This window comes from Budorcas taxicolor, chromosome 18 (genome assembly GCF_023091745.1).
Source record: "Budorcas taxicolor isolate Tak-1 chromosome 18, Takin1.1, whole genome shotgun sequence".
Classification (NCBI taxonomy): domain Eukaryota; kingdom Metazoa; phylum Chordata; class Mammalia; order Artiodactyla; family Bovidae; genus Budorcas; species Budorcas taxicolor.
In genome coordinates this window covers 53,942,872-53,959,605 of record NC_068927.1, presented here as the reverse complement: position 1 = coordinate 53,959,605, position 16,734 = coordinate 53,942,872, and the positions used below count along the sequence as shown (strand labels likewise).

Genomic DNA, 16,734 nt, shown 5'->3' with positions numbered 1-16,734 from the left:
GGCCCCAGACGCCCACTGTGCAGCACTCATTCCAGGAGCAGCTGACATGGATGACCGGAGATCACGCTGGATGGAACCGACGGCCAAGGGCCTTCTGCTTTCCCTCTGCTCGCTCAGTCCAGCTAGCATCTGCCCACAGACTACTCTGGACCGTCTGGTCTGCCAGGCCCAGAGGTCTGCACTGTGCACAGCCGGCCCACCCTCCCCTTCTGTGACACCAACTCCTCTCCCTCCAAAGGCCCTTTCTCCACCTGCTCTAAGCAGATTCTTCTCCTGCCTGTCCATGGGTGTCCAGAGACAAGCAGGGTACGTGGGGTTCGAGTCCGGCCACACCAGCCGGACCTCAGGGCAGGGAGGAACTTACTCCGAGACATGTGGACTGTGGCGAGCCGGCGGTACAGCGCCTTCTGCCGAGGGTCTGGGTGGAAGCCACTCTTGGTGAAGTAGACGTGGATGTAGATGGAGCCGTTCTGCTGGACACTCTGCAAGGTGGGTGCATGGGGACAAGGAGACAGTGACGCCCCCACCCCCACCCCCACGTCCTGAGTGCTCAGGGCGGGCAGTGTAGCTGAGGGGTTGAGGCCGGACACTGGAGTTAGACTCCAATTCAAAACCGGGCTCCAGTGCACAATAGCTGTGTGGCTCGCTGAGCCTCAGGGTCCACGTGCAGGACACAGATGGTCAGCACGGAGGGCACAGGAGGCCCATAAGGAGTACCCGGGGTCACTGAGCCCAGAGGACGAGCTCAATAAACACCAGCGGCCCGAAGTCATTAAACGGTACAACAATGGAGGTCAGACCCTGCTCTGCACACTCTGAATGGCAACTGCCCGATCCCGTGAGTTCACATCCAGACAACGCACGTAAACCTCAGGCAGTGGGGCATGTTATTATCCCATTTTCCAGATGTGGTGACTGAGGTCCACGTGGAGAGGCTACAGGCAGTGAGTAAGTGGATCTGTCCGAACCCAGTCTGTGGGCTCCCCCAGGGCCCTGCCTCTCACCGTCTGTGTCCTCCTGGGTCCTTCGCCGCTCTCCTCATGCCTCCTCCCTGCCCGCCCTTCCCCCAGCATAGATGAGAAACCGAAGCAGGGAGGCCAAAGCCTGGCCGGAGCCTCTCTGTCTGACCTTCATGGGGAGCTGGGAGTCACTTGGCCGCACTGGGTCCTCAACTTCCATCTTTTAAGTCCACCTCTGTGCTAACCATGTTTTTTATTTCTTTTTATTTTTATGTTTTATATTTTATGCTGTTTTCACATCTGGCAGAGGAGAGACTGCTCCTCCCAGGGCTAGCTGATTCCTAGAAATAATAAACAACTCACCTGCTTTCAAAGACACCTTTAAAACGCAAACCAAGACGCCCAAGTCCACACCCGCAACAAGCCCTTTATTTGACTCTCATACCCCAGGCTGCCCTGAAGCACCCAGGGCAGGCACCAGGCAACTAGAGACCACCCCTCCAGCCTGGAGCCTACACACTGACCAAGCTGGCCAGTCCTAAGCTGTTTCCCCACCTGGCCTGCCTTTCCCCAGGAAACCTCAATGGAGGGAGGTTTCGGCGGAGGCCTCCCCTTGCCCCTTGGAAGTGCTCCTGCCCAAACCTGGCACTTTCGCATGTGGCCCTGCATGGTGTGGTGGGCCCCCTCCTCCCAGGAAATGTAAGTAGTAAATTCTTCTTCCAGTGGCACTGGCTTCTCCATATCGCTGCTCGGTCACCTCCCTAAATCAACATCAGGGACAACTTGGACACCCTCCCGTCACAAAGCTGGGAAGGAAGGTGAGCTCTAAGTCCTTGGGAGCAGCCCTCACTGCCTGGCTTCCTGCCCCGCAGCCCTCTTGGGATCTTGGGGAGGGGTCTAGGGGCTGGATGTGAAGTCTCCGCGGGAGTCACCCCTCCCACGGCCTGGGCTGTCCTGCCTGCCTCAGAAGGCCTGCATCCGCCCCACCACCTCCAGCTGCCAGACAGACCAAGCCAGAGCCAGACGCGGCACCCCTCCTCCCTAGGAGGCTGAAGACAAGACCTGATGGGGAGGCATGAGTGAGGGCAGCCCCAGAGAGACGGCAACATTCAGAGCCATCAAGTTCACGGATGCTTCAACAGTCACGGACTCTGCACCCAGCCCACTGCCGGGCAGAGCAGGGGACACAGCAGTGCCCAAGATGGCCCTGGCCTTACCGTCACAGGGTTCTCAGTCCCACGGGGAAAGAGATCCATATTCAGGTAGCGACCACCCCTCTCCAGAGTTGGCAAGGCTTGGTGGGGGAGCCCAGAGAGGGCTCTGCCTGAGCCTGATGTCAGGGAGAGCTTCCTGGAGGAGGTGGGATCAGAACCTGGGGCTGTCAAAGTTCACAGTCAGACAGCCTGAGTTCAAAACTCACTGGTTGTGTGACCCTGGGTGTGGCCTCTCTGTACCTAATCTTCCTCATTAGTCAAATGGAAAGAAAAGTTCCCACTGCCCTGGGTGGTTCCCCTCAGTCAGCCTAGTCTGGTGCCCAGTATGCAGTGAGCACTTAATCAATACTAACTGTATTTTTCAAACCAGGCTGCCTGACTGGACACCTCCAGGGCGATTACTGATCTTTCACTGGTTTAAAACACAGATCACAACCCTGAGAGCAGGTGGGAGGCCAATTCCAACTCCATCTGCCTGGAGAGGTCAGGGGGACGAGGCCCAGAGACCTCGGGGAGTTGCCTGTGCTCAACAGCGTGTGGACTGAAGGCAGAGCCAGGCTTGGAACCCTCAATCCCGACTGCCGGCCTAGGAGCTGGTTCAAGGAAGCGCCCTGAGTGCTGGTCCAGCAGCCGTGGAGCCGGAAACCAGAAGCTGTGCCCACCTGTGGAATGTCGAGCTCAGCAAAGTGCTCGTAGCAGCCGTCTGAGTTCTCGCCACTAGTCCAGTCACCGTACACGAGGTCTTGCTGCTCCCAGAAGAGCGCTGACGTGGCATTGAAGTCTGTAAAGTGCTCGTGCTCAGAGATGTACACGTGCAGGTTCTGTCAGGAGGGGAAGCGGGGGGAGTGAGCCAGGGCTGCTCATAGGAGCCTCTGAAGGTTGACAGATTAAAGAGCAGATAAGGAGCTGTCATCACAGTAATATGAACAATTTGGGGTGGGGAGGGGTAGTGGGGAAAAGCGTGGCCACTGGTAGAATAAACCTCTTTCCTCATACCCCACCATGTCTGTCCTGGTCTGAGCCTATGGCGTCTAAGAAGGAAGGTGTGCACGCTCAAGTCAGGCCCAGCTCTGTGCGACCCCATGGACTGTAGCCCGCCAGGCCCCTCTGTCCATGGGATTTCCTAGGCAAGAATACTGGAGTGGGTTGCCATTGCTTTTCCAGGGGAATCTTCCCAACCAAGGGATCCACCTTGAGTCTTAACAATGGCCAGTCTGCCGAATAGAACTTGGGGTTAGAAAGGATCCGAACCTCCCTGCATTATGTTCCCTCTCAGCCTCTCACGGGCTTCTTCATCAGAATTCCCATGGATAAAGCCCAGTCACAGTGTGCAGCAGTGTCGGCCGGCTACTGAGAAGCCAGGGACGCTGCAGACGCAGCATCGTAACCCCCTCCCTTCTCATGTCCCCGTGGCCTTCTCTCTCCAGAACCTGGAAGTCTCCTGATAAGGACCAGCTGGACAGTGGTAAGCCTGCTGGCCAGAATTCCGAGAAATCTGGCATCCCAGAGCTCTGGAGAACCACAAACGTGGGAGAAGCCAAGACTGTTGAGGTCAGAACACCTGCTGCTCCTGCATGATGTCCCTCTTCCCCAGAGGGAACACCAGCCCAAACCTGAAAGAACTTCCTTGTTTCTTGTAATGTCACTTGAGTGACTCAGGTTTCATAGGCTGAAGGTGAACCTAGAGTCTTTTGACCCCAGACCCGTGCAGACCTGCCTGTGACGAGGGATGGCGTCGGTGCTGACTGCCCGTGTCACTCCCCTCCCCCTCACCTCCCGGGTCTGGCTTCCCAGCCAGCGGTTACCATTAAAGTGTCTTTGGGGAACAGGTTGCGGCTGGCGACGCGCGGGGCTCCTCCGGGGCCTGCCTGGTCCTGAGGGGCCGGCCCTCTGCGGAACCAGCTGCTGATGGCCCAGATGATGAAGATCCTGAGGAGACAAGCAGGGCAGGTGGTGAGTCCTTTTCTTCCCAGTGTGGCTACCCCTAACCTGACTCAGTACCTGCTGGGGCCTGACTGGGTCTGATCAGGGGTGGGGGGGTCCCTGAAAAGGCAGTTGCAGGGCTGCTGAGAAGACCAGATGCCCCCAAAGGCCATGCCTTGGGACAGACCCCAGATGCTTGTGTCCACCAGTGGTGGGGGCCTGGTGCTGACTCCCACCGGAGTCTGGTGGCCACAAGGGCTCAGAAACCTCGAAACCTCAGAACTAGAAAACCTCATGTCCCAGTCCCCTGGAATCCCAAAGCTGAGAACCCTGGAATCTGGAATCCCACCTTTTTGGAGGCACAGACATTAGGGAGAGCAACATCTCAGAACTTCAAGTCAGCTGAAAACCAGACGAGCAGATAGCAAGGAATCGTGAGCCCCTATTTTTAGTAATGTTGGGCTAGGTTATGCAGACCAACTCTTCTGCTGGAAACTAGTTGGAGGAGTTATGTAGGAAATTCCCTGGCAGTCCAGTGGTTAGGACTCTGCGCTTTCACTGCTGAGGGTGTGGGTTCAATTCCTGGTTGCAGATCTAAGATCCTACAAGCCTCGTTGCATGGCCAAAAAAAATATACATATATAGTAAGAAAATACCAACACTAGTTTTATATATATATATATATATATATTTATCGGAGAAGGCAATGGCACCCCACTCCAGTACTCCTGCCTGGAAAATCCCATGGACGGAGGAGCCTGGTAGGCTGCAGTCCATGGGGTCAATGAGGGTCGGACACGACTGAGCTACTTCACTTTCACTTTTCACTTTCATGCATTGGAGAAGGAAATGGCAACCCACTCCAGTGTTCTTGCCTGGAGAATCTCAGGGACGGGGGAGCCTGGTGGGCTGCCATCTATGGGGTCGCACAGAGTCGGACACGACTGAAGTGACTTAGCAGTGGCAGCAGTTTTATATATATAATTACAAGTCTTAATACAGCAATATATTCTTTATATTCTTCATATATTCTTACATATATTTTTATACATAATACATGTAAATACATATTCTCTTTATTCATTTTTATTAAAGTATAGTTGTGTAGACATATTTCTTTTCTCCTTAAAGCAAATACATTAGAGTCAGTTTCTCAATTTACAAAATTGAATAAACATAATATACAACCTTTGAGTTGAAAATGAAGCAGAGGTATTTCCAGGATACACTTTTAAAGGAGAAAGGCAAGGGGAAGGAAAACATATAGTTACCCTTCCATATTGTGTAATATACTTAAAAACCCCACAGAAAATCTGAACTGGAGGAAAGAGAAATGCAAGTTGGTGTCTAACGGGGACAGTTTCAGATGGGGAAGATGAAAAAGTTTTGGAGAAGTTTGGCAATAATGGCTGCACAGTAATGCGAATGTACTTAACGCCACAGAACGGTACCCCTAAAAACGGTTAAAATGGTAAATTCTGTGTTATATACATTTTTTGCTGCAATAAAAAGAAAAGAAAAATCCCAACAATCTGTAATGCACCTTTATGCCATCATAAAAGCAAAGACAGGTATAAAGTACAAATCAACTTTAAAATGGACCCCTTGCTTTGAGGGAACAGGAAAGATCTGGGGGTAAGCAAAAACAGGACAAAATGCCTCAAAACACAACACTGTCTTTAAAAACATTCGCGCAGAGGCTTGCCTGGTGGCTCAGTGGTGAAGACTCCGCCTGCCAATGCAGGAGGCATGAGTTCCATCCCTGCTCTGGGAAGATCCCACACGCCAAGGAACAACTAACTCCGTACGCCACAACTACTGAACCTGCGCTCTAAAGCCTGGGAGCCGCAACTACTGGAGCCAGCAAGCCCCAGGGCCCACGCTCTGCAGCAAGAGACGCCGCCGCAGGAAAAGCCTGCGCGCTGCAATGAAGAGCAGCCCCGGCTCGCTGCAACGAGACAAAAGCCCGCACAGCGCAAGGATCGCCACCAACACAGCAGTGATGGATGCTGGCTACCAGTGGGTGATTTGTACTTTCTTCTTTATGCTTTGCTTTCTGAATATTTTTTAATGAACAAAGTAAAAGCCCCACAATAAGACTATAGCAAACTGCTAGTTTTCTCCCAATATTCATCTTCCCCTTCTCCATCAGAAAGAAAACGCCTAAATTTTAACTGGACCTCTTGGCTACTTGGAATAAAGACTACAAGTCTAGCATTTCAGCTAGGTGTAGACACATGGTGAAGTCCTGGCCAGTAAAATGTAAAAACAGTATGTTATACAAGTATCTTCAAGAGACAGAGCATCCCTCCTGTATTTCTTCTTCCCTCCTGGAATGTGGACATGATGGCCACATCCTCAGCAGCGGTTTTAGGCCATGAGGATAAAAGGCAAAATCCAGGAATGAACAAAGAGCAGGAAGGAATCTGGGATGCAGAACACTGCATAACCCTGGTCTGCCTAAGTCCAGAATAGTACATGAGACAGAGGGAAAGTTCTATTGTGTTAATTCAGGTCTCTCATATACATGCAGCTCTGTAATTACTAAATGAGACAAGGACTTATTGATCACAGGTGTGAAAAGCCATACAGTTGCCTCTTGAACAAGCAAGGTTTGAACACACAAATCCTTTTCAGTAGTAAATACTACAGTACTACCCAATCCATGGATGGTTGAGCCTGTGGATGTGGGACCACAAATACAGAGGAGTCGCCACACAGAAGGCCAACTATAAGCTACACGAGGATACACAGCACAGGCACCCAATCCCCACGTGGTTCAACCGTGCAAGAGGCTGTGTTCAGCTGTGTGGCAGCAAGGTTAAGTGCTCAGCCTCTAAGCTGCAATATCTGCATCCAAAGTCCAGCTCTGCTACTTCCTGACCGTGCGACCTCAGGCAGGACTCAACCTCTGCAGGCCTCCATTTCCTCAACAGTTAAAATGAGGACAACAATACTACCTACCACGTAGGGTTGTTTATAAGCATTAGATGCACTGATACGTACGTGCACACACACGATATACGCATCATCTAGAATGGAGCCTGGTACCTACAGTAAATGCTTTAGACGTGTCATCTATCACCGCTACTTTCATCATAGGAAAAAAGGCACACAACAAACTCTGAACTGGAAAAACACTACAAGGGAATTCTAGTGTGCGTGGGTACCTCCCTGCTGAGCCCCAAACCACACTGAAGGGCAGGATCAGGCGCAGGGACTTGCCTCTGCCTGTACAAGGCACACAGCCTTGGGGTCTTGGGGGCCACGGCTCAGCTGATCCATCTGCTGCCACCCCAGAAGGTCCCCGATGCACAGGGCTGGGGAAGGTCTGACATTGGTGATCTCCAGGGACCCCCTACACTTCCAAGAGAAGCTCTGATTTTAGTAAATATGCCAAGAGAGAGTGTGGGAGCAAGGACATCCACAGCAGCTCTGCCCTGACTTAGCGTGTGGCCTGCAGTGGACCCATCGACTCTGGGTTTCTGTGCCCGTGTCTAAGACGTGGCAGGCCAGACCAAACTTTCTGCAGGATTCCAGATCCCCAGTTCCCTCCAGTGTGCACTATCTGCTCATTGCGGGCCCTCTCGGATGCAGCCCACCATCCCCACCTCCCAGACGAGGAGGCCCAGCCCGAAGATACCAGGGCTGGCCTCACCTACTGCTTTTCAACTGACTGGAGTGAGCAAATAAAAGAGACTTCCCACCCACCTCAAGCAGGCAGTCTATCAATACATTCACAGAAAATATTAAGTATATAAAAAAGCGTATGAAACCGCCCTCCCATCCCACCCCTACTCCAGGTAACCACTGGTATCGTTGCAGGAGGCGGTGAAAACCATGGACTCTACCCTCTGCTCCCCCAAAAGGCCACTCTCACAGTCTGCTCCATGCTTCTGAGAGTTCACAGGCCCCTGAGCACAAAGCCTGAAGCCCATCTAAGAACTCTGGATGGAGAAGGTCGCCGGGCAGCCATGGGGACCGCTTCTTGGTGCTGCCTGGTTCTAGGGAAGGAAATGACCCAACACTGTGTCATATGAAGAACGCCTATCTGAAGGAAGCTCTCTTATGTACTGATGTGGAGAGGTTTCTGAGATACATTGTTAATGAGAAAAATCAAGGTGCAGAACTGTGTAAAATAGGCTACCTCTTATGTAAAAATGAAGGGAAAGATAAAAATAATCTTTATTCCTAGGAGCCTGAAGCATGAAAAGAAGAAACTGATATATAAGATAAGAAGATCCTAACTCCTTACTGGGCTTCCCTGTTGGCACCAGTGGTAAAGAACCCGCCTGCCAATGCAGGAGATGTAAGAGACGTGGGTTCGATCCCTGGGTTGGGAAAATCCCCTGGAGAAAGGAATGGCAACCCACACCAGTATTCCTGCCTGGAGAATCCCATGGACAGAGGAGCCTGGCGGGCTATGGTCCATAGAGTTGCTATTGGACATGGGGGCAAGGGGACAGGAGGGAGTGAACGGGGAAGAGAAGGGAGGGGCTCCACGGATGAAGAAACCCACCCGGGAGATTCCTCCCCCCACCTCCCACACCCTCCCGGAGGCTCCCCAGGGCTTGGTCAGAGGCTGGGCTTCCAGAAGGCAGGTCCTGTCCTCCTGGCACCTGGGATGATCATACAAATCCACAGGCAAAAGGATGACCACCAGCCAGGTTCGAAAGGACAGCCCGTATGGCTCCACTTACAGGAGGCACCCAGAGCAGTCAGCTTCAGAGAGACAGAAGGTGCTGTAGAATGGTGGTGGCCGGGGCTGAAGCGGGTGTGGGAGACAGGAGTCAGTGTTTCATGGGTACAGAGCTGCAGACTCTGTGTGTGCCCAGTCCTGTCCGACTCTCTGTGACCCCATGGACTGTAGCCCGCTAGGCTCCTCCATGGGAAGAAATTTTCCAGGCAAGAATACTAGAAAAGAAAGTGAAAGTGAAATCGCTCAGTCGTGTCCGACTCTTTGCGATCCCATGGACTATAGCCTACGAGGCTCCTCCATCCATGGAATTTTCCAGGCAAGAGTACTGCAGTAGGTTGCCATTTCCTTCTCCCGGGGATCTTCCCAACCCAGGGATCAAATCTGGGTCTCCTGCATTGCAACTAGATGCTTTTACTGTCTGAGCCACAAACCCATGTCTCTTGCATCTCCGGCACTGGCAGGCAGATTCTTTACCACTGAGCCACCTGGGAAACCCACAGAGTTTCAGTTTGGGGAAGACGACAAAGTTCTGCAGATAGATGGTCTGATGGTTGCATGACAGTATCAATATACCAAATGCCACTGAATGGTACACTTAAGGATAATTAAATGGGATCTCTCTGGTGGTCCAGAGGTTACCACTCTGGACTTCCAATGCAGGGGGCACGGGTTCCATCCCTGCTCGGGGAACTAAAATCCCACGTGCCTTGCAGTGCGGCCAAAATATAAAAAGTTAAAATGCTAGATTTTATGTAATGCAAATGTTGTGGCTGAATTGTGTCCCCACCCCACCCCACCCCATGTTCACGTGTTGGCAGTCCTATCCCTCAGTATCTCAGTGCCAGTACGGGCAGATGGGGCCTTTGAAGAGGTGATTAAGGCTGAGTGAGGTCATTACTCAGGGTGGGCCCCAATCCCACAAGTCTGCTGCCCACATACGAAGAGCAGATTAGGACACAGACTCGCAGGCAGAGGAAAGGCCTGGTGAAGGCACAGGAAGACGGCCAGCCACGCGCCGAGGAGGCCTCAGAGGACGACACAGCCTGACACCTCAATCTCAAGACTTCCAGCCTCCAGAATTATGCAAAAATAGAAAGGGTCTCCACAATACAGTGATGATGGCCATTCTCAGTGATTCTTTCCTCTCTCTTTTTTCTTTAACTTTTGTTTGTTTGGTCGTACCATGAGGCTTGCGGGCGCTTAGTTCCCTGACCAGGGATTGAACTTCCACCCCCGGCAGCAGAAGTGCAGAGTCCTAACCACGGCACTGCCAGAGGACGCCCTCTTTATGCTTTCCTATTTGAGCTTTTGTTGGTGAACACCACCAAAGCCGCATCCACTCACCTGAACAGCACGCCCTTGATGACCTGCCAGGCGTTGGGTGCTGGCTGGGGCGGTGGGTTCTGGGGCTGGGTCTCTGCTGGCGGGTCCCTCCCGATGCTGCCATTGCTGGTCACCTGTGGGGACAGAGGCTAGAGTGAGGACGGAGACGCATCCTGATGCACCGAGGCTGTCGCAGGCGCCACCGCGTGCTGAGGCCCAGCAAGGCGGAGCGCAGAGGGGGTCCCTGGCCCGGCCTGAGAGTCAGGGAGCAGTCCTGGAGGAGTAGACGCCAGAGCTGAGCCCTAAATTATAACCAGCTGGCCGGCGCAGGGGAGGCAATGAGGGAAGCCGCAGGTGGACGTGTGAAGGTGAGAGAGACAGTCTGACTCAGAGGACAGGCCAGTGCTCCGGCACCCAGGATGCTCCCAGGATTTGAGGTGCCACCGGGGACAGTGCAGAAGGGGTCATGTAGGAGGTGTCAGGTTGTGCGAGGCTGGGGTTGATTGGAAAGGTCCTTCCTATGCAAACAAGTCACGATGCCTCCTCTGTGGCCAGCCCGGTGGGGGACCCCTCCCTCCAAGGGCTCCAGATCCAGCAAGTGAAACAGACACAGAAAGACGCAACCACAGCCGGAGCGTGAGGCAGGCAGACGTGCGTGACCTATACATGGCTCAGACCACCTGTGAGGCCAGAACCAGGAACATCTCCACCTGGCAGGCGGGCAAACAAGGCTCGGGGAGCCTAAGCCACCACGTGTCTGGGTCACTCAGGAAGGATGACGGCAGGATGACAGAGAGGTGGGCAGGCCAGGCAGGGCTGCCCAAAAACAGAGTCTTCACTTAGAAACAGCAGCTCAGGGGCTTCCCTGGTGGTCCAGTGGTTAAGAATCTGCCTTGCAATGCAAGGGGCACCGGTTCGATCCCTGATCCTGGAAGGTGCCATATGCCCAGGAGCAACTAAACCCTGAGTGCCCTAGAGCCCGAGCTCCGCAACAAAAAAAGCCACTACAGTGAGATGCCCTCACACCGCAACCGAAGAGAAGCCCCTGCTCATCACGGCTGGAGAAAGCCCGCGCGCAGCAGCCAAGACCCGGCCCCGCCAAAACTAAATTCTTTAAGAAAGAAATACAGACAGACAGGGAAACTCAGATGCAGAGAGTGTCATGACGTCAGAGTGGAAGGGCCTGAGATAGGGAAATTCTTCCCGCCCCTGTCTTTGCACCTGCTAGCTCCCCTGTCCTGCCCTATTCCCTCCCGACAGCTGTCCCCTCACCCCCCGGCTTTTAAGAAGACGACCAGGACTCTCATGATCGCTTTTAGGTGGGAGCACTGCCCCGCCCAGCGTTGGCAGAGAGCAGGAGCTCAATAAACACCTGGAAAATCAACAAATGCTGCCTCAAGGGCCCGCCCTGAACACCCAAGCCACTCACGTCTACCTGTTCCTGGGCCCCCCTAGTTCTCTCCCTCCTGCCCCAAAACTGCTCCTCTGCCTTCCGTCAGCTGCAAATGCCCCCAAGAGGGGAAGACAGAGGCCCCGCCAGCCAGATGAGGCTGCCACGAGCCAAGGCCAGTGTTTGTTAAATGCATCACTTGTCATTTCCGGTCCCCTTCACCAGTGACAGTGCTCTCCTTTCACCTCCTGAAGTGGGGGCGGCACCCAGCACTGGGGTCAAAGGTGGAGGCTCTGGAGTCCAGGGAGACCCAGGCTGCAGTCTGGTCCCACAGTTCCCGGCTGTGAGATCTTGGGCGTGTCGTTTCCCCTCACTGACACTTCACCTCTCTGACCCAGGGGCCAGGCTGTGATAATACCATACATTTAGGGCAGAAAAGATTTCTTTCGCGTGTCAAAACAAGTTACCTCCCAAACACCAGGCCTGGTGCTGGGTGGTGGGGTCGGTGCTGGCCACACAGCTCTGGGCCCTGCCCTCCTGGAGCTCGGGGTCTAGAGGGAAGCACGCAGGCAGAAAAGTAAACAGGATAATTAACAATGGTAAACGGGGATGTGTTCCGGAGGAAACAAGCAGAGGGGTGATGACAAAGGGGTGGCCGGGTAGTCGAGGAGGCCTCCCGAGGAGCTGTCTTTGCCGTTTGGGTGAAGGGCATCTGAGGGAGAGAAAAGGTGTGGGCAAAGGCTTGGCCAAGGGGCAGGAGAGGTCAAACAGGCACAGGAACCTTCATGCAGAGTTCAGGGCTAGCCTTGCTCCTGGCGACACAGGGTAGGGGTTGGGGAAAGGGGGCAAGGGTTTCCAGCAGGTCTGAGCTGATTCCAGGTCAAGAAAAGGAAGCTTGAAGTCAGGCCAGGATTTGAACCCACGTCTGGCTGGCTTCCCAGGTGATGCCAGTGGCAAAGAGCCCCCTTGCCAGCACAGGAGACACAAGAGACGTGGGTTCAATCCCTGGGTTGGGACGATCCCCTGGAGCAGCAAATGGCAACCCATTCTAGTATTCTTTCCGGAAAATCCCATGGACAGAGGAGCCACAGGCTGCAGAGTCACACACCGAGCACCTCAGCACCCGGCTGCCTCCCAGGTCTGTTATCCTACCCATGGTGGTGGACAAGCTGGCCTGGAAACCCTCCCAGGGCAATGCAAAGGGAAACCAAATCACCAGGATGGCTGTAATCAAAAAGAGGGACAAGCACAAGCACTGGTGAGGATGTGGAGAGACTGGAAGAGCCATACGCTGCTGGTGGGAGACACAGAGGTGCTGCTTTGAAAAATTCGGCAGATACTTAAAAGCTAAGTATGCTCCCAACCAAGCCAGCAATCCCACTCTGAGCTCTCTGCCCGAGAGAATTCACAACATGCATCCATACAACAGTTTATATACAAATGTTCATAGCAGTGTTATACATAAAGCCAGAAGCAACCCACAAACGAGTCTTTTGATGAGTGACCTGTGCTGGATGGGCACAATGGAATACTACTGAGCCACAAAAAGGACCACTGCTGGGGCAGAGAACACGCAGAAGGGAACAAGGGAGGGTTCTGAGAGGCCGGGAACATCCTCAGACCACACTGGGGTCTGCACCGCACAACTGCAGAAAGGCAGACAGCTTCTGAACGCCACACTGACCACAGGCGACAAATTACACCCTAGTAGAAAGGCAGCCCTCTCGCGGCTCCCCCTCCTCTCACAGTAAAGGCACAGCTCTCACCGTGGCCCTCTGAGGCCTGGCACAACCCTCCATGCCCGTCTGCTCTCACCCGCCTCCCCTCAGTCACCACTTCCAGACAGGCCAGCCTCCCCACTGTTCCCTCGTCACCCCAGGCCTCTTCTGCCTCAGGGCCTTTGCACTGGCTGTTCTCTCCACCTGAAGGGCTTTCCCCCACGGTCTGTGTGACTCTCTCCCTCATCTCCGGTAGGTCTTTGTTTACATGTCACCTCCTCAGAAAACCCTTCCCAGACCACTGTATTTAAGTTACAATCCCCTTACCCAACCCTCACTTCCCATGTTCCTCCCCAGCTTTAGTTCTGGCCACGGCACTTATCACCACCTGAGCTGCTGTATGTTTTTCTTATATGTGTTCTTATTTGTATATACTCTCTTATTTCTCTTATTCACTGTCCCTGTCCCTAACTCCACCCCACCCCCCAGTCCTCAACAATACACGGGCTCCAAGAGCGCAGGGCCTCTGTTCCCAGCCGATCCCCAGTATCAGCATGGGGACTAACAAGCAGCGGGGACTCAACCCGCATCAGCTGAAGGGATGATTATTAGAGCTGTGAGCTGGTGTCTGAGGCCCTGGCTGAAGGAGGGGCAGGCTGGCTGGGGCAGATCGCTGAGGGTCCACCCAGGAGCCAGGCGAAGACAGCAGCAGAGGCCTAGGGCACAGCAGTGACTAAGACATAGTTCCTGCTCTGAGACCCATGTGCCCAGTCTCACACCATCCCCAGAACACCGAGGAAGGGCCCCAGGAAGCAGCGGAAGCCCTGAGACCCGGCTGGGGCTGGGAGGAACTCGGGGCATCCTCTTTGACTGCCTGGATCCACACTGGGAATTCCACCTCAGCCCGGCCTCTGCCTCAAGATCCATTCATCCCACAGGTGCCGAGCTGCTGCTCCGTGCTTACTCCTGAGCTGGGCGGTGCTGGGGACACAGCGCTGACCAAGGCAGTTCCCGTTCTGTCCTCCAGGGGCTCCCAGTCCATCGGAGGAGACAGAGTGACAACCCAGAGTGGGCAGGGCTGGCACCGGGCAGCCCAGGGACAGTGGGAGCCCTGACCCAGTCTGAGAGGGTCAGAGAGGCTCCTCGGAGAGAGAATGCCTGAGATATCCAGGACTGATAAGGATCAGTCAGGTAAAGACGGGAGAAACACGTGCAAAGGCTAGGAGAAGAGACAGCGAGGCATGTGCCTCGTTTCACAGTAAGAGCTTCACAGTGGCTGATGCTCCTCTTGTCCAGGGACTCAGGCAGGGACAATTTTGCCTCCTCCCCGCTGCCACTCCCTCCAGGGGACATTTAGCGACATATGGAGATGTTTTTGGTTGCCACAATGGGGGAGAGATGTTGTGTGTTACTGACATCCAGTGTAGAGGCCAGTGATGCTGCTAAACATCATACGAAACACAGGACAGCGCCTACCATGAAGAACTGTCCAGCCCCAGATGTCAATAAGCTGAGAAATCCTAGTCGAGTCTGAGGGGGAAAAAGGCAGATCACGCAACACCTCGGTCTGCCAAAGAATTTGAACTTAATCCTGAAAGCAGAGGGATAAATCTTGAAAGATTCTGGATAGAAGTCGGACAAGAGATCTTGCGGGGGTGGAGTGGGGGCGGGTTTCTGTAAGCTCAGGGCAATCAGGGCACACTGAGCCCTGGTCTCTCAGAACACTGCCCCAGGCAACAATCAACAGAACCGCAAGAGAAGGAAAGGCCTTCTTTCAGTGAGACTGGAAGGCTCCTGAAGACAGGGACAAACACTTCCTAGGACTACCCTTGGGGCCAGGCCCTGGTTGAAGATGCTGAAAAGATCCAGACCAGGAAGGTTGGCTCTATCATACAAACCTCACCCTAGCATCCTCCCCAGGTGGTATTATTTGCCCCTCCTCCATCCTAAAGGAGATCAGCCCTGGGTGTTCTTTGGAAGGAATGATGCTAAAGCTGAAACTCCAGTCTGTTGGACACCTCATGCGAAGAGTTGACTCATTGGAAAAGACTCTGATGCTGGGAGGGATTGGGGGCAGGAGGAGAAGGGGACGACATAGGATGAGACGGCTGGATGGCATCACCAACTTGATGGACGTGAGCTTGAGCAGACGTGAGTTTGAGTGAACTCCGGGCATTGGTGATGGACAGGGAGGGCTGGTGTGCTGTAATTCATAGGGTCGCAAAGAGTCGGACACGACTGAGCGACTGAACTGACCTGAACTGGGCTCGCTCAGTCCCTGACGTGGATTTTTTTGTCTCCATCCTTGTCACTCCAGGGTTATACTTCTTTATACTCCTGTCTTCTCTCTCACTCCCCTGATGAACGGACATGGTTAGAGCCACTCTCGTGGCTAGGAGAAGAGAGAGCAGGGCTCTCACAGGGCTGGCCCTCCTGCCCAATCCCTTCATTTACCACTGGAGAAATGAAGGGGGGAAAGGAACCTGCCCAAGGTCACACCCAGAGTCAGCTTCAGATCTGTTCTCTTCTCACAACCTGTACTGCCTCCCACATGTCAGTGACATCCCAGTGGGTGGGTCGACAGAACCTCTGCTGTCACTCCATCGACTCCCTAAACATCTCAAGGGTGGCTGCCTGAACTAGTATGTTCTACAGCTTGTTCAGCTTAAGTGGCAATGGGTCAAAAGTCAGTGCCAGGATTAATTTCCCGACAGGACTCATGTACGCTGAAAGTACACTCATCTCAGTCTCGACCACCCTGCTTCAGCAACGGCGGGTAACTTCTACAGGGAACAGATCCCAAATCTAACCTAGGTGACCTTCTCTAAGCGCCTTAGTCTGTTCCTTGGATTCCCATCTGTAAAATGGATCTGTCAGTCTCCACAGCGCGTGCCTTTCACCACGATGATCACCGGACTTCCCCAGAGTTAGAAAACTCCAAAATAATCAATCACTGCCCATCCCTGGAGCACGCCGGGAACCCCAGCCCACTCTAGGAACGGTCCGGGAGCCTGCAACCGCGGAGTCGAGAACCCAGGGAGCCTGGGTACAAGTCTGCGCCCCTCCGCGCCCGTCTCGTCGGCTCGAGTAGCGAGCCTGGTGGCCGCCCGGCGCAAGTATGCAGGGGACCCGGCGCGCAACAGGGCCCCGCTCCCCGCACTGTCCGGCCTCCCAGGCTGCCCGGCCCCGCCTGGGCCGGCTATTCAAGGTCCCTCTGGGCAAGGACCCCTCAGAGCACAGGATTATGTGAGAAGAGGCAGGACACGCCCCGTGGGAGGCCCCCCGGGTGGGGAAGAACCCCTCAGGCCCCTCTCGGCCTCCGTACCTGACCGGAGCTGCCTCCCCCGGCCGCCACTACGGCGCTGCCAGCCCCGTCCGCCTCCTGCGCCGCCGCCATCTTCCCGCTCCGGGTCCCCGCCCCCGCCGCCAGGACCGCCCCGTCCCGGACGGCTCCAGCGCGATCGCGCGAGATTTCACGTTTGCCCGACCCGCCGGCCACCGTATCCAT

General features: G+C 54.3%; 1 protein-coding gene across 1 annotated transcript in view; it reads right to left on the bottom strand.

Annotated features, from left to right (window-relative positions):
* CLPTM1 (CLPTM1 regulator of GABA type A receptor forward trafficking) overlaps window positions 1-16,734 on the bottom strand; it is a 28,005-nt gene extending 11,271 nt beyond the window's left edge. Inside the window, exons 1-5 of the mRNA XM_052655491.1 lie at window positions 16,552-16,734; window positions 10,140-10,252; window positions 3,979-4,102; window positions 2,836-2,994; window positions 365-482 (exon numbers count right to left, since the gene is read on the bottom strand). Coding sequence (XP_052511451.1) covers window positions 365-482; window positions 2,836-2,994; window positions 3,979-4,102; window positions 10,140-10,252; window positions 16,552-16,734 — 697 coding nt within the window. The remainder of the gene's footprint in view (window positions 1-364; window positions 483-2,835; window positions 2,995-3,978; window positions 4,103-10,139; window positions 10,253-16,551) is intronic.